Genomic DNA, 20,008 nt, shown 5'->3' with positions numbered 1-20,008 from the left:
CCATTACAAAGGGCTCAGCCATAATTCTTCATCGTCATCAGCCACAGCATCAACAAAGTGCATAAATGACTCACATACGCGTAATGGATACCTCGCTTCTCAGCAGAATGGTGAATAATGGCCTAGTAAGTACTTCATTACTTCTCAAAATTATGATTTATTACGTTGTGTGTACCACGCAACTGTACTTGCAGGAGTCGCTCCAAGAGAGTTTACAACGGGGTGTAGAAAGCTCGCTACTCCAACTTTCGCTGTGACTGTGCTGCGTGTTCCGCGCAGGCCTAGCATTTTTTTCCTAAGTGACCGTTGGAAGCATGAACAAAGCCACGTTCGTATACGACCACAGGCATTCCTGGCTGTTTTTCCTTTTCTTGATGACTTCACTGGTAAGTTCTCGCATCAAGACCCAAAGCCACTAAGTGATCACGTGTTCAGTGCTTATTCTTCGTCGGATGCAGGCTCCATCTATTATTACAGAGGCGTAGGGTGTCAAAAATATTAGCCTAAGCAGATACATACCTACTTACTACCTAAAACTGAGACAAGGATGAGCCAGTTTCCCCGCAAGGGGAGAGGGGGGAATAATGAATGCGATTGAAACAAATTGAAATGTTGTATGAATTAGGGGGACTCAAGAGTACTGTAACTCGAAAAAGCAGCCGTAACTCTTCTGCAAATGAACAAAATGAGGAACTCTTTATTTTCTTCGAAAGGTCATTCAATTTCGCACATCAGCTCAAGTTCTCATTCCAAAATCTCCAACTTGTGCCTTAATATAGGCTTGAACACACTTCTGGAAATTTTATGGAAGTAGCCGTGACGTATTCTGGAGACTGGTATCTTAAAGGGCCAGTTGGTATATGTTACTGCGATGAAAACAGTGCGAAAATGGGACGAAGGGTAGGAAGTGGACAACAAAAGCACCGACGATCAACAGTGTGCAAATTTGTTGCAACTGAAAATATATACTATCAATAAGAACTCAAAAGAGACGTAAGACTACCACATGATATGGTGAGGAAGCGACAACCATAATGTCCGCCACGTGTCTTGATAGCACCATCAACCCGACAAATACGCAATCTCCTTTTCAAGAAGCGCGATTGCCGTCTCGCTGACTCACGTGTTCCCTTTTTTCTTGATCATGAAGGCATCACAGATTTCACGCTCGATCCGATTTGGATGCTTCGTGAGAACCCCACAGTCTTCGATAAGCGGAGCACAGTCACACGACGAACAATGTGCTGCTGCGGTGCGTCTTGTCGACGACCTGATGTTGCTGGCATGCTCTCTAAGTCGGTCGTTCAAGCAGCGGACCAGTTAGTCCAGTGAAAGAATGGCCGCATGACAAAGAATATCATATACGACTTTGTGGACCCATTCGTGGATCTGGAGGCTTACAAAGAAGGTGCAACTTAAACTGAGGACCACGCAGCGAGCAATAGAAAGGAAAATAATAGGTGTAACCTTACTAAGGTGTAGCTAAGAAGCGAGCAGAGTGGGTCAGGGAACAGACGGGTGCTGAGGACATCGTAGTTTAAATCAAGAAGAAATAGCCATGGGCATGGCATGTAGCGCGTAGGCAAATAACCACTGGTCATTAAGAATAACTGACTGGATTCCAAGAGAAGGCAAACGCGCGAGGGGGAGACAGAAAGTTCGGTGGGCAGATGGGTTTAAAAAGTTTGCAGGTATGACGTGGCAGCAGCAAGCACCGGACCGTGTTGATTGGCGGAACATGGGAGAGGGCTTGGCACTGCACTGGGCGTAGTCTGGCTGATGATGATGATGATACGACTTCGTGGACACATTCTACGTATTGTCTTGCACACGTTGACTTGCACCGGAGAAATGTGCCCCCGAACATGGCGTAACTCAAGAAAACCCTGGCGTAATGCAACACGACTTCTGCAGCGTGCGAAGCAGCCTACGTGTCTTCTATCGCTTCAACGCAAACCACAAATCTGCACAAAGGTATTAGTCGTCAACTGATCCCTGTCACGATAAGGCGCGCGCGACCGCGCACGGTCGATCAAGATTCCTACCGGAGCGATGCAGCCCACCCACGGGTAGTCCCATCCCTATGGGGCTCTGGCGCGACGAGAGACGGCTGCCGCGTTACCTTTCCGCTTGAGCCGCCATCGACGGCTTCCCTCGCCCATTTTCACTCTAACACTGAAGATATAACGCGCTTGGAATGTCCGTATAATTTATGTCACAATAGAAGTTAAAAGGACCAAGACAACCGGTTTTCGATCATAATCTGTCAGATGTGGTATAATTCTTTGCCGTTCATAAGCAAGCTGGCGAAATTTTGGCGCATTTGGTCGAGCACTTAATTTACATATGAATACTTTTGACAAACATACGAGCGGCACGTGAGTCGCACAACACTGCCGCACTCGAGAGCCGTGACGCAACACGCTGCTTGCTGCGCGAGCGTCTGCATTCCGGCGAACGATATTGTTCTGAGGTCAGCTGAACATGCAATCTGCTATTTAGACTTCCTTCAGCTTGGCCTTGAAACTGAACGATTTACAGCGGCTGAAACTTTGGTAGAAGACGACGGCTCCTCATCATGCAGCAAATGACGTCACACATGCCGTGGCAGTATGGCGGTCGTCGGCGGTGTATGGGGTTTATAGCCGGCGACTTCTAGGGCTTATTTTGCACTGACAATTTCTTTTACAGTCCATTTTTCATATATGTATAGGCACAATAGACCTTCTACTTCTATTTCTTCTTTTTTTTTGCTGAAAATCGCGAATGATTGGGTCACCTTGTCATGGCCCCTTTATCGGTTAATCCATTGTACATGTCGCTTGTTCTTCAGGGTGTCTGGTGTTTCCGCAACACAAAAGAGTTCGATGCTTTGTCATCTTTTTTTATATTACGTGGACATGAGTAAGCAACGGGGCTCTTTCTGATCACAAATGGCGAGGTGAATGCATGGCTCAGGTCAAGCTAGCGAAAGACAATGATGTGCTTGAGCTATCTTATTACAAAAAAAAACTGTCTTTAAAATAGCTGGATTACAATGTCTCATTATTTGGTGTCATGTGCTTGAATGACCGTTTTCTGACACCCAAGAAAGATTATCGTGCCACGGTACGCCCCTAGAATAAAGTTCGAGATACCGTTATGCAATATCTCTTCTGATGAGTCCTTGTGATGTCATTGCTTCCAAGTATCTCTACAGGTACTTCTTGTTATCAGTTTTTCTCTCATTCCCGGTACACCGAGGTACGCTTGTCATCGTCTGTCCTGAAACCGCTCTCTCTGCTTCTACTGCACGAGAGGTATGCAGACCATGTACATATCTACAGTGACTGTTCGACGACTCTCCGGTGTTTTTCCGGAGCAGTGGTTGTCTCAGCGACAGGTGTAACCACCAGTTTTAAGACGGACCACGCAACAACACCGTCGGTCGCGTTACTTGCAGCTCTTCACGTTGCCCTTTCTCTTCTTATTCGTGAATCACCGCAGCGGTGATCGATATTCAGCGACTCCAAGGCAGCCCTACATTCTTCATCAGCCCTGCGGCGTCGACTGTACGAAAAACTGGTATTTTAGATCAGACACCTCATTCATACGGCATTTGAGAAAGGATATCACGTGACATTTAAGTGGTTGCCAAGTCAATGCAGCCGGATAGGCAACTGACGTGCCGATAATGCTGCTAGGTTAGCTTCGCAAGGCGACAAGGATGACGCTATGCCCCTTTCAAAGTCTGATGCCTCTAGCAAGCTTCTAATGATGACACAAGATATTACGCACTCTATGGAACAAAAACTGTAGCCATAATTCTCGGCAATAGTACCCTAATTCTTTGCTACATTCTCGAGAGTCAACCTGACTCCGCCGAAGAGAGGCTACTGTGCTATGCCGGTTGTGGCAGAGAGTGGCTTTCACGAAGCCATTTTGTGTTCGTACAAGAATGGCCGACAACGCTCTTTGTCACGACTGTGGTATCGTGGATACTTTGCAGCACATCTTCTGCGACTGTCCTGGCTACGTTGGGCAGAGGCGATCACTCGCAATCGCTCTAGCTCGCCTTGACTGCAGGCAGATATCGCTAACAACCACCCTGGAATGTCATCCTGAAAAGTAATCGAGGATAAAGGCGATAAAGACGTTACTCATTTTTTTGAGGACAGTAGACTTGGACGAGCGGCCGTGGACTGATAGTGATGCTGTGTCCAGCGCAAGACTGACGTGTTGTGACGTTGTGTGTCTTCTGTTTCTTTCTCCCTTTCTCTACTCTTCTAACTCAAACTCTTTCATCCCTTTCACCAGTGTAGGCTAGCGTGCCGGTTATTCTAAACAGGTAAAATCCCTGCCTTTCTTCTCTCTCCTGTGTTCTTTCAATCAGTTTGTGATGCAACAAGTACAAGATAGCGGTTTGCTCCCGTGAATAGCACAAGTAACTGAACGGTCCTTCACAAGCATCGGTTTAGTGAGTGAGAATGTTCATGGAGTACAGGGTGGCTTTTGTATAGTGAAGTTATTTGGTTGTAGTTCTTTGGCTGCCGGCCCGCGATTTCAGGTCTTGTCTAAGGGGAGCAGGTACTTGAAGAAAATACAAGTGGCAAGGAATGTGCGATCGTTTTTTGTTTGAAAAAAAAAATATTTTTGATCAACAACTGTGGTTAACAAAATTGAAGATATGCAGCATTACAAACCTCTGCTGTGCTTTATGCAGAAGAGACTAAATCTAGAATAACACTGAGTGTCCCAGGAGACCTCTATAATTTTAGCAGAGTATGACACGTTTGGCAAAGGTTGCATCACTCACAGGGCTCCTTACACATTTGCCTAAGACCACTTGAAGGCGAAATCCATTTTTTCCTGCTTAGCCTATTGCATTTATTCCATCCCCCCCCCCCCCCCCCAAATGTTTCTGCACCCAACGTGGCTGTGTAGCACGTGTATCCGGGATCGCCGCCTTTGACCGAGCGATGATATCATGTAACGGCATCATCATGTGACGTCTCCTTATGTGACGTCACAACAACATCGTGATGACGTAACAATAAGCTAATCGCGACCGGTGTCATCATAGTGACTCGTAGGGTGAGGTCATCACATGATGATGAATAACGTTGTACATTACTCGTGTTGACACCGACGGTCACTTTTCGCGTTTGATGAAGCATCCAAGGCTTTCGCCTTAATCAAGTTTTTGGCGTTAACTGCGCATACGTGTACCTCAGGTGCGCGTTCATGGCTCTTTCAATGCGCCGCTTTGCGGCACGTTACAGTATTGCAGGCGTTGGATTTGCAAACGCCTGGCAATACCGTCACACACTCGGCCTCTCCGGCAACTAATTCTATGACTTATTCACAACGCAAGTGGGAAAACAGATGTAGGACTTCCTTGTTGCTATCGCTATCTGAAAATGAAGGTGCCATATTCTTCACAGAAAATTTCAGGCCATAGCCACCATGCACAGATAGGATATCTGCATTTATCTTTATTTGCGCAGTTCCTTGTCATTTCCTGCTCTCTGCTCGTCTGTCATGCGTGCATTTATCAAGGGACGATTATCTCTTTGGCACCATCACAATAGCTCAGTCGCGTGGTCACGCGCCACACGTGGGAGGCCATCGTGTTTTTCATCGCCGTTATTGTTTATGCATTGAAATACCTGCCATGTCCCATTATTTGCTTCAGATGTCTGTCTGTTTTGCGCTGCAGTGTACATCTTACCACGTGGCCGACAGCCAAGTCTGGAAGGAATAGGGTTTGGGTGTATTGGCTGATAATCGCTAAGCAGAATACATAGCTCAGAACCGAACACAGGACCAGCAGACTACACGAGCACTGGTCCCGTTGTCTTTTCGTCATTTGTTCACTTCTGCGCTCTGTATTGTTTTGGCGTCAGGGTTGCGTTGGACCCAGACTCCATCTGGTATTGAAGAATCCGTTAGTGAGCTAGTTGGTGCATATCTTGATATAAAGTCGATGCAGCGCGAAGAAACGAGGACAAGAGAAGACACATAAACAACATAGACTGGCGCTGACTTCCAACTGAGTTTCTCGAAAAGCACGAAGCCAGTTTTAAATGCGAAGCATTTCTTAGCGAACTGCTGCGACTTTGAGCGTATCTGTCTGTCTATCTATCTAGCTGCGTACGACTTTGTGCTCTCCTGGCCGTTTCCTTTTTATACATGCGCGCATGTCATCAACAAATCGAAACGCATCATAGGTGCCCAAACGAAAAATTCACCGACGGTTACGATACTGCCTAATGTGTATTCTGAGTGCATGTTCGTGTTGGGGCAAAGCCAACTGTGTTTTGGTTATCCGAGGTTGTAGCAATGTAACGTTCGTTACATATCTTGTTACATATTGCCACAGAAACTGCCGGCGCTCGAGTGCTACACCACCACTCTGTGCATTGCAGGCGTCACGAACCAAGCGAAACGCCGACAGCCTCGTTACGACAAGCGAAGCCAGCCGCAGTGCACGTGGCAGCCCTGCATGCGCACGAGCTCCGACCGACGGGCCAGCGCGCGTGACGGAGGAAGAAAGCGAGGTTAGAGGCTTGTGGCTCATGATATCGGCAGACTCCGCGATCGCTCTATCTCGTCCTCGTTCGCTCTATCCGTTATGCCGCCGACGCCAACGGCGACGCCGCTCAACGCAGGAACGGGCACGTTAGAGGTGTACTCTAAAAGGGCATTTCTTTGTCAGGTATGTACACATTTGGAGTAGTTACACAGTTGAAATCTGATTTCCTAATGTCAGCGGCCTCTATGATTTTTCTTTGTTTTTATTTTTGCACGCTTGACAGTTGCCACGTGATGAAAATGTGCTGTGCATTTGCACTCTTTGCAGTGATCTGTGAGATGTCCGCCTGATTTGTTTCTTACATCCAAGAAATGTTCACGCGCTGCGATATTGAAGCATCAGCCCGTCTGACCAATGTACGCTTTAGCGCACCTGAGTGGTATCTTGTAAACCACGTGTGTTACACAATCGGTGTAACGATGAGAATGCTTCTTTCAGCAAGATTTCTTCTGATCATTAGTCAATAAAGGACAAATCTCAGTTAACTTATATGGGGAGGAAAACAGCACTTGTACCTCATGTCTGTTAGCAATCTTCTTAAGATTGTGGGAGAACTCGCGGATGTATGGAATCCCGTGTGGTCTTCGTTTATCTTTTTCGTTTTGTTGGTCTGGATCCTTTCTTTAGGCCCGCTGCTCTGGTTCCTTTTCCTTTAGGTTCAAAACCCTACGAAAACTGCAGTGGGCAGCTCCGGAAATAAAAAAAAAGACGGTATATGTATTACACTGTCTTCACCAACCTTCTGCACTTTCAAGGTAACTCTTTTCTTTACCATATCCAAAACCAACGGGCTCGCGAAGCGTATGTAACGGCACTAAATCTATACCTCATTCTCTGTTTCTGGCAGCTGCCAAAAAGTCGTATAGGACTTCCTACGAAAAAAGAAGACTTCTTCCGAACTAAACCACCGGATGCTCCTGACGTCCACAAATCATAAAATCACACTCATTATAATGACTAATTAGCTAAGAATCTCTAGTTCTCTACAATGAACTACTTCGCAACAAGTACTTGCAACTGGCGAATTGTAGCCTGTCTGTTGGCTTGGCGTATCCAATTTGAATGAACTTTCAGGCCGGCATGAATTTCAATATATGCATTGCGATATCTACATTCACGAACTGTGCCGTGAAATACGTGGGTGTTCTAGTAACTTTGGTGCTTGAAGGCACAAAACGTTGCTTTGTTATAAAAGAAATAGGAAGCGCACTGTATTTTCACCGCACGTTTGATGGCTGATATCACAATATCTGCGCAATCGTCATGTATCACTCCAAGGGTATGTTACACAACTAATGAAACCAACAGACAGTTAAGCCAAGGGAAGCATAGGAAACATTATTTATGGTTTCTTAACTGTAGTGTTATGATTCTCACTTAAATTGAAAGGGATAAAGGGCGAGAAAAATCACCAGTTCCGTCGGTGAGATCTGAACCTGGAGGTTGTGGGTTCGGATCCCACCGATGGAAAGACACTGTAGTTACGAAACCGTAAATAATGTTCCCCGTGCTTTCCTTGACTCAATCGCCTGTCGGCTTCATTAGTTGTGTATAATACAAAAAACAAGCCCATCGGACAATCCCCTTTCTTTCTTACTTCTAAGTGTGTACGCCTCGTAAGCTTGCCCGCTTAAATCCATAAATTGCAATGTGTGCCCTAACGTGAGTGTTCCAGAACGTCTTTATTGAATTTTTCTTAACCAACTGTCAGTAGTGCTTTTCAACATTAGCGGATGTCAGCTGCACGTAATACTTTTTCTGATGTACTATGCAGATGTCATTAAAGGTAAACCAAGTATTTTCTACATCTGTCAGAAAAAATAGACGGTATATCGCGCACGGCACGCAGCTGTAGTCAGTTGAAGGTGTCGTGGCTTGGGTTTAGCTTCTTCCCACCGCTGGTACCAGTTGTGGCCCGGGGTTGTGTTGGGCCCGGACTCTATTTTGTAGCGTGATTGAGTCGTCGGGTTGAGGAACTGATGCTTGAAAGTTGGGAAAACGAAAACAAACAGGTTTAATTCCACTTTTTACAGACTTATTTCCATAGTGAGATGAGCGAACTGGCTGAGCCATTAACCCAGGGCCCAGGGCGTCGTGTCTCACTCAGCACCGTTGTTATAACACCTCAGGCTTGCTCCTCCTTCTTGACTGTAGCCAATCACATACAAGACACCACCCGCCAAGATCAGACTAATAACACCAATAACACACTGTCGCAGATGGGTCGTTGCACTCGTTTATGTAGCAAAGTACTTGCGGTCAATGACACACACGTGGGGTCAGGCCGGGAGAACGGAATGTCGGGCGAGTTCCTCTGGCTCTCCCCAGAAGGGTAGGAAAAGAATTATGGCGACCTGTAATTGCTCTGGTCCAAACACACGAGCTCGTTCGACGCCTTAGCATCCCCAACAAGCCACAACGGCCCATTGTGAAGGCGGCGCTAGCTGTGACGTCTTCCCTCATCGGAGCTCGCACCATTTTCTTCCCATTGTGGTGTTGCTGCCCGTAGCGGAAAGCCAGAATCAGGGACCGATTAAGGTGTCTCGAGTTCTGTGGGAATGCACTGCTGGCGAAATTTCACAGACGACGTGTCGCCAGTGACAGTCATAACAAGGGCCTTTCACCCCCACCCCCCTTAACGAAAGTGGGAGATCATTACAGTAGGCTGAGAAGAAAAAGATGTCGGCTCGGCTTGCGCCCTCGTGTCGTTTTAGGCAAATGGATAAGGGAAGGTGTGACTTTAATAAAGCAAAAGCCTATGATGCCTCATTAAACGCGAAACTTCCCTGATTCCCTTCCCTGAAACTTCCCTGAAACTTCCGTTCCCTGAAACTTCCCTGATCACCGGATTACGTCACCATATGACGTCACGATGACGTCACATATCGCCAAAATTAGTACCATCATGACGTCACTGCGACGTCACGTGACGTAACGTCACTTATTCACGTCATGTCATGACATCGTAGCTTGGTCAAAGATGGTCCGATCACGGAGGCAATACAAAACTAGGGGAGGCGTCTCCACTCATGGATGCAGTGCAACACCACTTCAGGTGCAGCAAGCTTTCGAAGGGTGGCAGGGCAGGATCAGTACATCGACTTGGAAGAAAGAGGAGATCGCTTTCGCCTTCGAGTCGCCTTAACTGAATGCGCAAGGGACCCTGTCAGTTTTTCTTACTGCTCCCCGAGTGAGGTAGCATATTCTACCTTTACGGGATCCTTACCTTGCGGAAGTATCTTCGTGAGTGAGGTAGCGCACAGGACGACGCAACATAAGTGGCAAACACCGGGGTTCACTTACCGTTGATTGTAATCTCTAGACCAATCACTGCGGCGGAGGCTGCTGCCTGGTCTTTCCAGGTAGGAAGATACAGTGCTGGGCCTTCTACGTCTTTGTTTAGCATTCACCTATGGCTATTCCTATAGGATGGAAATCGCCGGCAGCGCCGAGTGCAACGACTGCGCTATCTGAGAAACAATTGAGCACTTCCTGTGCTATTGCTACGCAAAAAGAGAGGCTTCACCGTCGTACTCCTATGCATCACCTGGACGGAAACTGTCTCACCGTCGACAAGATCTTTGGACCGTGGGACTTCGCGTCACAGCTCTAAAAGGCAACGAAACAGCTGTTGCGGTTTCTTAAAGATTCCGCACTGATTCACCGTTTGTGATGTCACCCGGAACTGTTGTTACATCGGCAGCAATAGTGACCTTCCTCTCCGCATCTATAACTTTTCTTCCCCTTCCTCAGTGCAGGGTCTCACATCGGGCTCAGCCCCTGTTAACCTTCTTGCCTTTCTTTTATCATGCTTCTCCTCTCCTGCTTTCGTGTTTCCCCAGAAGCTCTCGACATTCTATGTCAGACCCAGGAAGGATGTAATCACGTATTTCAATTCACTAATCACGTTTAATTATTGACAACTGGTCATGCCTCATTGCGGAAGTCTTCAACGCGATTTCACAGACCGCAGACATTCAGCAGAGAAAGTACAGTGGACACTTGAATACGAGTACAGGATATCATGGTGGTGATGTTTAATACGTTCGATGGTGATGCATATACATGTACTACACGTTTTTCTTTAAATAAGTTAGCCGATGCTCGCGAAGTTCCAGGGATCCCAGCAGTCAATTCTCTGATCGCTAATGCTGGACAGACCGTAGCCGTCGGGACACTGGAAGCCATGCAGAATCGCCCGTACTTGGGCGGAGAACCTGTACTGGACCAGCCACCTGTACGAGCATCCGCGGCATGTAAGAGGATTTCCTGCGATGTTCAATCCAATTCAATTAATTTCCATATTTCATGACATACACACAAAGAAACAGAGTAGGTGTGAACAAAACGTGAAAGTCTGTTTACTTAACGGGTATTTGGGCCCCCCTTGCAAAGGCATACAGCATGAGTGAATGCGGTACAAAAAAAAAAATGGCTATGTGTCTGCGTGCTTCGCGGCAAATGTCGTCGAAAGACGATAGTCTTCTGCCATTTATATCTTGCCTTGCCTCAGGCAGCGCCTGCTATATGTTCAACCGGCCGCATCTGGCTCGCATTGATAAAATGCAGGAGGCGCTGCGTGAGATATGGATGCCTTCTGGCAGCGGCGTCGGGGAACATGAGCTTGTGCAGAACCCCGGGCCACTACCAGGTGGCAGCACCATATTGTCGACAGAGGGCTGTTTCGTGCATAGGGTCACATTTTCAGCGCAGCTTAAGAAACACTAGGGTCTTTAGAGTTATGTATCTATGTATTTTCTGGTAAAGCAACACACCATTTAATACTTACGTATTGATGTTGCGCCTCAGATATGCATAATATTTGCTTTTTGATCGACAATGTTCACAAGTATGAACGCAGCTAACAGTTCAAGATGGCTGGGCGTTCAGCAAGTGCTTAACCGGGTGGCTGAACCGTGTGACAGACAGACAGGCCAAAATTTCTGCGTTCAAGTATCCCAAGAAAGACGTCTTTAAAAGAGACCCATTTCGTGCACTCGCGGTAACAATACCGCAAGGTAGTACATTTCGTGTTTTTTATGCCAAAAATAAACACACTTAGTATGCCGACCGCAAACACGAAGCCGCATGCGATGCTTCTTAAGGAAGAGAAAGACATGGAAGATATGTTAAACTAATTAGGCATATACTTAATTACATTTTGCGAATGACGGAAAGAAATAAAAACACTATACAAACACACAAACTGAGAAATAAGAAACGCGGAAATTCTCCACAGATGTAAACTGTTGAAGGCACAAAAAAAGTTGTCTTAATGTTTGTTTAATGTTTAGCGAAACGGGGGATGGTAGAGGAAGCACGCGTAAACAGTGCCGCGTACACTGTTTCGAGTTGACTTCGAGATCAGAGACGCGAGAGTGGTTTATTTCGAGCCCTTCCTAGAGGCGCTATCTCCTCCTCGCCGCGTATTTCTTCATAAAACACTTTGATAATTTCAGCAATAAGCGTCGAGCTTATCAGTATTTCGCGATTTTCGGCTACACGCGGTTATTTCCACTCGAGTGGTCGAAAACTCACAAAACACAGTTGATCGCGCATGATAGTCACGCCCTAATAATAATACCTAGGGTTTAACGTCCCAAAACCACGATATGATTGAGGGGCGCCCGTAGTGGAGGGTTCCGGAAATTTCGACCACCCGGGGGTCTTTAACGTGCACTTAAATCTAAGTACACTGGCTTCAAACATTTTCGCCTCCATTGTAAATGCAGCCGCCGCAGGCGGGATTCGATCCCGCGACCTTGGGGTTAGCAGCCGAGTGCAATAACCACTAGAGCACAGTGGCGGGGCGATAGTCACGCCAGACAAGGCAGAACGGGCGTGCGACTGGATGACAAAGCAAGGTAGGAGTCGAATCACAACTGATATACCTCGTATTTAGACCAATCCAGACCTTATTTCCTCGTGACGTCACGTGAACGGACTGCTGGCGTACCGCATTGTGCTAAAAAGACGGGAAACGCCGGGAGAGAATAAGGCGCTTGTTCTTTCTATTTTTAAAGGTTGATTAGAGGCCGTTTAAGAGAGCAGGAAGACTTCTCACGTGTAGTACCGAAAGAGTGCTGAATCGATACCTTTTTAAGCGAAGCTCTTATGCCTCACGAATTGGCATAAGAGAGAAAAAAAAAGGGGCAAGAAAAGAAAAACTTGGCGCCCGCGGATATACGGAAACAAGGTCCACGGAGGTGTGCCGGGAACGCACGTATTCGTACGCACCATTTTAACATTGTTGATGCTCTCTCCATGGTGAGCTTATCGGCGATCAGCCATTTCTGATATGCCAATCTCATCTTTAATAGAGATTATCGGGGTGGCTTGTCATTTCATATCGCCACATTTAAGAAAGAAAGAAAGAAAGAAAGAAAGAAAGAAAGAAAGAAAGAAAGAAAGAAAGAAAGAAAGAAAGAAAGAAAGAAAGAAAGAAAGAAAGAAAGAAAGAAAGAAAGAAAGAAAGAAAGAAAGAAAGAAAGAAAGAAAGAAAGAAAGAAAGAAAGAAAGAAAGAAAGAAAGAAAGAAAGAAAGAAAGAAAGAAAGAAAGAAAGAAAGAAAGAAAGAAAGAAAGAAAAGAGTAGTAGGTCAGGTTCCCACACGCCAAACTTCGTAATGACCCCCATTTTGCCGATAGTGCGATGGCTCCCGATTTTTTCGCTTCCCAGAATGCTTGTGAGAAATTGGACGATATTGAAGGTGAACTGTCAAATATGACTTCTAGTACCCTGAATCCCTGAATCATTTAAAAGTAGTAAACTGAATCATTTAAAAGGATATTGAATATCTGAAGCCAATCCACGGACACTCTTCAAAATTTTTAAAACTCAGAGCGAAAGCTTCAACTCGATATAATCGATGTCAAGCATGTTTGAGGGCTGTGTCCCGATGCACACAGTACAATGTATACAGAACTCAAACAAGACAAACTTCCTGTTCGATGACAAGTTAAATTAAAGAGGTATGATAATGGCTCACCTGCGACGCTGATGATTGGTAGTGTGCCCAATTGCCTCGCGTTCTGATACATGCGCAAAATGAGAGGTTCGAAAGGGTTCCTTTCCAGAGAAGCCAGACTGTTGTTGCCCAGGTTGAGCACAAGGGGTGCCGCATGGTCGAAGGCGTTGGGGTTTATGGCCCTGATGCCAGCATTGTGGAGCTGGATCTGTGAAAGCAGTTGGTAACAGAAACAAATTTAGAATAGCGCTATCCAAGAACTCGCAAGACCCCTAACGCATTCGCCTAAAACTACACGAAGGCAAAAGCGAGCTTATTTTGCTTCTCAGTCGATGTATTGATCCTCCCCCGCGCCCTACGAAAGCTTTCTGCACACAATGTGATTCTGGACTGCCTTCAGGATTGGAGGCACTCCAAGCTATCTGCACTTCACCTGGTTTTGCACTGCCTGCGTAGTTGGCCCATATTTCACCAAGAGACAATGCAATGTGAATACGCCATCACATGACGTCATATTATATGCCGTCACAAATTTTGGACATCCGTCACGTCATGATGACGTCATATGGTGCGTCATCACGTGATGGTGAGTTCTTGCAACAATCTTGCTGTCGCCAAAGCCGCGGGACGATGGTCGACGCCGACGGTCAATGTTCGCGTTTGATGAGCCATCTTAGGCTTTCCACTTATTATTAAGTCCTCTAAAGTCAGCGTTGTAAGGAAAGTTTTGGTGAAATAGTATCTTTCGTTCTCAATCCTATTTGCTCCTTTGGGAACTTAAACGCAGAAATTTTGGTCTGTCTGTCTGTCTGTCTGTCACCCGATTCAGCCACCCGGCCAAAGTTGAACCACTTGCTTATCGCCCACCCAGCTTGAACTGGTACGGCTGTTCATACTTGTGAACGTTGTCGATCAAAAAGTAAATATTGCACATATCTGAGGTGTAACATCACTAGGTAAGTATTAGGTGGTGTGTTCCTTTAATAGAAAATAGATAGATACGTAATTCTAAAGACCCTAGTTTCTTAAGCTGCGCTGAAAATGCGACGCGCCGATGAAAGCCCACTGCCACGGAGGAGGGAAAGAACTTTCCTCCTCCGTGCCCTCTGCACAAGCTCGTTTCCCGACGTATTGCCAGATAGCGCCCATATCTCATGCAGCGTAGAGTTACTGCATATGCTAACTTTAGGTAGCAGAGTTGCGCATCCTGTCTTCCAAACGCCGCTAGCAACCATGCGTTGCGGAGAAGCTGACGCTGGGGCCAAGTTTTGTATTTCTCGATGGCGCCGCTGTAGCGAACTGGATTGACACTAATCATTCACATTAAAGTAAATCACCGGTTTTCGACACGCCAAACATGTGATCCGGTAGGCATGTCGCCTGCAAAAACGGAGTGAGTCTTCGCGACATACCCATTGTTGCTAGCCAGACCTATACGCAACTCTGCCGCCCAAAGGTAGCATTGCTTAACTCTAATGCTGTGCTCCTCTATCGTCTTTCGACGACATTTGCAGCGAAGCACGCAGATACACGGCCATTTTTTTGTTTATTCTTCATTGCATAGATGTTTCAACAGTGTTTCTAAAACGGTAGTACTCGCGCAAAATTTTTAAGGCGAGATAGCTTGTAGGATAGATTTGTGTGGACACAAGCGCACACACATCACCTACAAGATATCAACGGCTAATATACCCTAGAACATATTTAAATTCAATTTTAAAGTGCGTTTGCGTCACTGAACGCGAAACGCACAACCTCACGACATCCTCACCAACTTGTTTTGCATGTAAACAACCAACAGCCACCTGCATCACGAGTTGGTGTATCCTGCCATGCTCCTTGCGAGTGCTCTCTGCTAGCAGACCTTTTCAACAGAATCGCGGAGCACCTGCTTCATCGATTTGCACGGGAGTACAAAGGCTGATGTCCTTTCATCGGCAGCGCATTTTGGGGCTCACGCATATTAGACAACATCCCAGAGTGGATTATGGTGACACCCAGGAAGCCTTCGTTGAAAAGAGTTGTCAACGCGGGGATCCTGTTGACGCGGTTTAGTGTGCTCACGTAGCCAGCTATGTTTACATGAAAACCCCACTGTGTCCCGCCTGTCTCAGCGCTCTCTGAAACCGAGACTGCGGCTAGGTGCTATAAAACAGTCGGTAAGAATAATCGTCGCACGCTCGAGCAAACAAGGTGCGACGAGCAAACGAGCACGATCGATACAAGCAACTGAGAAGGAAAAGACATCGGTTTTCACTTTCGAGTTCTCCCATTTGTCAAACTACGTGTCTAAACTTTTATTTAAATACGATTGGTCTGGCAACTTGCCCTAATTGTAGTTGTTGCGGAGTCCACGAGACAACAGAGCCTTATCTCATTTGATGTAAAAGATCCTCTACATTGCTCAAAATTACTTTACATGTCATCTTCAGACTCCTTAAATTCTATTTAAATGCACCAAATTTACTTTCTTCGTTGCCTTTGTCTCTTGGATACAGTGACGAGAAAGTTACCAATGCTTTGCACGAGTTTCTTAAACGTTCAAAGAGGTTTAGGCTGTAAAATCAATATTTACTCCTGTTTTTTTTTATCTCTTTCAAATTACTTCATTTTTTCTTTTCAAATTCTCCGCTTCATCACTTGTATCCCCTTTTGCCTATTTCGCTATTCTTAATATTGGGAGTTTGTCTAAATTTTATTTCTTTCATATTTAAAAACAGAAAAAATATAACTTACAATTTAAGAATTTTCTGTTAAAGCTATCCGGTTCATGACCAATCGCCCAGCGTGGGTGCGTGCCAGGAATACAAAGAGCTACTTTACTCTACTCTACTCTACTCTTAGGCGAACGCATAAGGGACCATGTGAATATTTATGTATTTCTTACCCTGAGCTCCGGGTGTGTCCGCAGTATAGAAAGCGAGAGTGGGCCCAGAGTGGCGAGCCTTGTGTGGCTGAGGTCGAGTTCCTTGAGACTGGAGAGTGCGTAGAAAGCCCTTCGGCCAATGGACGTGATGGGGTTTTCCCTCAGCCCGAGCTTCTGCAGGTGGGGGTTACGGAATGCGTTGTCCGGGATGCTCGTCAGACGGTTTCCGCCCAGGTTTAGCGCGAACAGGTTCGGGAAGCGTGGCAGCCTGCATTGTGTCAAGCGACATTGTTCATCAAACGCTGCACAAAGCAGATAAATGCGCGGCATGGCAAGCGGCCCAGTTTGCGTGGCAGTGCCTGGGGCACTGGCACGAGATCCACGCTATTCACCATAGTTCAAAGTTACATCAAAGCTGTTAGCATAAAGTTTCGTAATAGTTCACTAGAGTGATATCTGGCACTAGGGTTATGGGAGCTGCAAAACATGACGCTTCAGCCAGCATAAGAATGATGCACGGTACATGGATTTGCCTAGGTTTCATTCTTTCGGCTCCGTGCGGGCCTGTAGCTAGAGGCGTAGCCAGAAATGCAATTCGGAGGGGGGAGTGGGCGTTGTTGAACCATACATGATGTATGTTCGGGCGTGCGTTTGCATGTGTGCGTGTATATGTACCCATGCAAAATTTTAAAACATTCGGGGAAGGGGGGTTAGAAATAGTTCAGCGGTCCCACTTCACCACCTTGAACCTTTTAGGCTCACCAATTATGCTCACAAGGTTCACAAAGACTTATTTTCTTATCCGGTACTAAATCCAAAGGACAATCAACAAAGCCCCAAGTGCGTTCGATGCCGCTAGCACGAAACTTAGGCAAATCCATGTACTACCCATCATTCCCATGGTGGTTGAACAATCTCTGCGCCAGAGTTCCCTACCGTAACTATTGTAAGAAACTCTATGGCTATTACCGTTTTTAATTCACTTTGTGTGTAGCACACATCAAAATTGAGCAAAATGGTATAAAACACAGTAGGACTCTTTGCTGCGTGTGAGTGCCACAACAGGCGCTGGAACATGAAGCTGTTACCTGTGTTGTACGTTATGCGTGTCGTATAAGAAAAGACGCATGGTGATAGTGAGCACAGTTAACGGAAAAGCGTTACCCTTTCCACTTTATTTTTCGCAGCGCCATCCGAGTATCAGACGAATTTGGATTTGAAGCTATGTGCATACTGCTGAATATAGTACACACCAAATTACACACAGCATAAATGCAATAAATGTGTGTGCCGCTGATGATGTGTGATGATATGGAACGGGCAGAAATAGCCAGATATGTGCAAAAGAGGCTTGCTTTAAAGGGGTATCGACACGACAATTTGCAGTTGTCATTTTTTTGCATCAAATGAAAGGCCAAGCTCTCAAGAGCCTATAAAAGGCAGTGCTAAGCGCGAGTGCACACTGAAAAAGTAATTACAATACGTTTTTAAAAGCTGGTTTCGGTTCCTACTGTACCCTGACGTCACAACACGGTACGAGCTTCTTGTCACTTGCTCGCACAATATATAGTGACGTTTCCACGGCCGCTCCTCAGCGTGGCTGTACCGTGGCTCCTTTGGTGACGCACAAGCCGCCATTTTTAATGTTTTCGTGACGCACAAGCGGTCATCTAGAAAGTTTTGGTACCTGACGTCATCACAACTAGCCAGACTGCTGCGTGAAGTCACCAGAATCAGTACTGTAGCCTGACATCACGCTAGTGTCGATGCCGGTAGGAGCGCTATGGAAAAATTGACTTTATTATCAAAATGAAATATCGTATCAGTATTTGCTGAGCTTCACACTTGCTCAGAGGCGTCTCTGTATGGAGGAGACTTGTATGGCAGAGTAAGCTCGCCTTCAAAAAAAGGTGTCAGTACCCCTTTGAACACTATCGGACCATCAGCATATTGATAGGCGGCAGCGGTGTAGGCAGGAATTTTTATCTGGTGTTGGGGGCTGTGACATTCCCTCATTTATATAGGTTCGTGCGTGTGTATGTATGCGTTCTTTTGTAGACACATATGAATTAGGATTATTCCAATAAATCGGTGGAAGGTGGGATGTTGCAGAAGTTCTAAAACATTTTTTTTATTCGGGGTGACTATCCAAAATACCAATCGGTCAGATCCCAACCGTGGGAATCGATGTAATGCGAACCAGGGAGAACGGGGCAAGTGGAAATAACTGCGTCAAATTCTGCTAAATTAAGCGCGACTATCTAATTCTTTGTGCTCAATTTTCGTGATGTTAGGAAGTCTCATTTCGTTCGACTATTTGGAATACCGAAAACGCCGTGCGCATCGAATTGAATGCCGAGCTCTTCCAATCGACTGCTTCTGGTTTTGAATATTCGCACACCCCTAATTTAATAGCTTTAAAGGGCTTACTTGTCAAACTCGAACGTCCGAAGTGCATTGCCGTACACGCTGAGAACGTTGAGGAGCCCGTTGAAGTTCATCAGGGAATCCAGCGTGAAGTAGCTCAAGTTGGCGTTGCGCTCGAGGTGAACTCGCTCGAACTTGAAGTTTCCCAGCACGCCCGCCCGGAACGACTTTATGGGAGTCTTCTGTATCCACAGCTCCTTATGCTCTCTGGAGAGTGCGTTGCCGCTCCTGAAGGCTTGTATCAGCTGAGTCGTGCTGTTGGCGCGCATGCAATTGATGCCTTCATGGTCGCACGTACACGGACGCAGACTTGTCGCGTCCGGACAGTTCGCTAACGTTAGGCCCATACACACCGCAGCAACGAGAAGCAGAGAAATGCTCCACCGCCCTGCGAGAGACATTCCAAGATAACATTTCTAAAGTGTTGAACAAACAAAAGGTGCCGCAGGGAACCGAAGGTCGCGGCATCGAATCGAGGCCGCGGCGGCCGCATCTTCGACGGAGGCTAAATGCCACACGCCCGTGTACTTAGATATAGGTGCACGTTAAAGGACTACAGGTGGTCCAAACAGGTGGTCCAAACAGCCCTCCACCACGGCTTCCCTCGTAATCACATCACGCTTTCGAGACGTAAAACCTGAGCAATTGTCATTAGAAGGTGCCGTAGACAGGATGGCCGATGTTTCGATAGGGGGACTTTATCAAAACGACGTCTGAGTGCGGGCTAGTTGGTATTCTATTTCAAATTGTGATTACAGCGCAAGGGAAGACGCGAGACAGAGACCAACGAAGACGAGCGTCGGCCAACCTATCTGAGACAGCTTGTTCTATCGATTCAACGCTTGTTACACCTGGCGTTTTCATCCGTCGGCTACCACCTTGACTTTGGATTTTAAGATAGTGTGAATTTACTGCCAATAGTCCTACACCATTAATCAGTCCACAGCGTACACCTTTACCGATGCATAGTTGTTTTTCGTCTGATTTTGGGATCACTGTATCGACAGCGCTGCTATTCTAAGGGTACCCGACAATCTGACATGGCGTGACTGTTTGAGGGCTACAGTTTGGCTTTTGGAGTAGGTACGTGGGTGAGGGGGTCAGAAGTTCGCAGGCTGCTGTAGCATGTACTCCTATGGCAGCGTGGCCTGCAAATGTTTGACCGCCCCAGTACA

The 20,008-nt window shown here is 46.3% G+C and overlaps 1 protein-coding gene across 1 annotated transcript; it reads right to left on the bottom strand.

The window, feature by feature from the left end:
* Positions 1–10,547: 10,547 nt before the first annotated feature.
* LOC119371626 (leucine-rich repeat-containing protein 15) lies at positions 10,548–19,248 on the bottom strand. The gene is made up of 4 exons (XM_037642076.2): positions 18,837–19,248; positions 16,428–16,674; positions 13,562–13,748; positions 10,548–10,843 (listed from the first exon to the last, which is right to left on the bottom strand). The coding sequence occupies exons 1-4, from the start codon at positions 19,232–19,234 to the stop codon at positions 10,668–10,670; spliced, it is 1,008 nt and encodes a 335-aa protein (XP_037498004.1). The 5' UTR covers positions 19,235–19,248; the 3' UTR covers positions 10,548–10,667.
* Between the last annotated feature and the right edge of the window lie 760 nt (positions 19,249–20,008).

The sequence above is a fragment of the Rhipicephalus sanguineus genome, chromosome 10 (genome assembly GCF_013339695.2).
Source record: "Rhipicephalus sanguineus isolate Rsan-2018 chromosome 10, BIME_Rsan_1.4, whole genome shotgun sequence".
Taxonomy (NCBI): Eukaryota; Metazoa; Arthropoda; class Arachnida; order Ixodida; family Ixodidae; genus Rhipicephalus; species Rhipicephalus sanguineus.
Note: the sequence above shows the minus strand (reverse complement) of the source record. Positions and strands in the feature narration are given on the sequence as shown.

Excerpts from the sequence above, each read along its gene's own strand:
- LOC119371626 (XM_037642076.2), bottom strand. The coding sequence starts at position 19,234 with ATGTCTCTCGCAGGGCGGTGGAGCATTTCTCTGCTTCTCGTTGCTGCG. Across the intron at positions 16,675-18,836 it reads CGGACGTTCGAGTTTGACAA|GCTGCCACGCTTCCCGAACC; the intron begins GTAAGCCCTTTA and ends GACACAATGCAG. Across the intron at positions 13,749-16,427 it reads GGACACACCCGGAGCTCAGG|ATCCAGCTCCACAATGCTGG; the intron begins GTAAGAAATACA and ends CTGCTTTCACAG.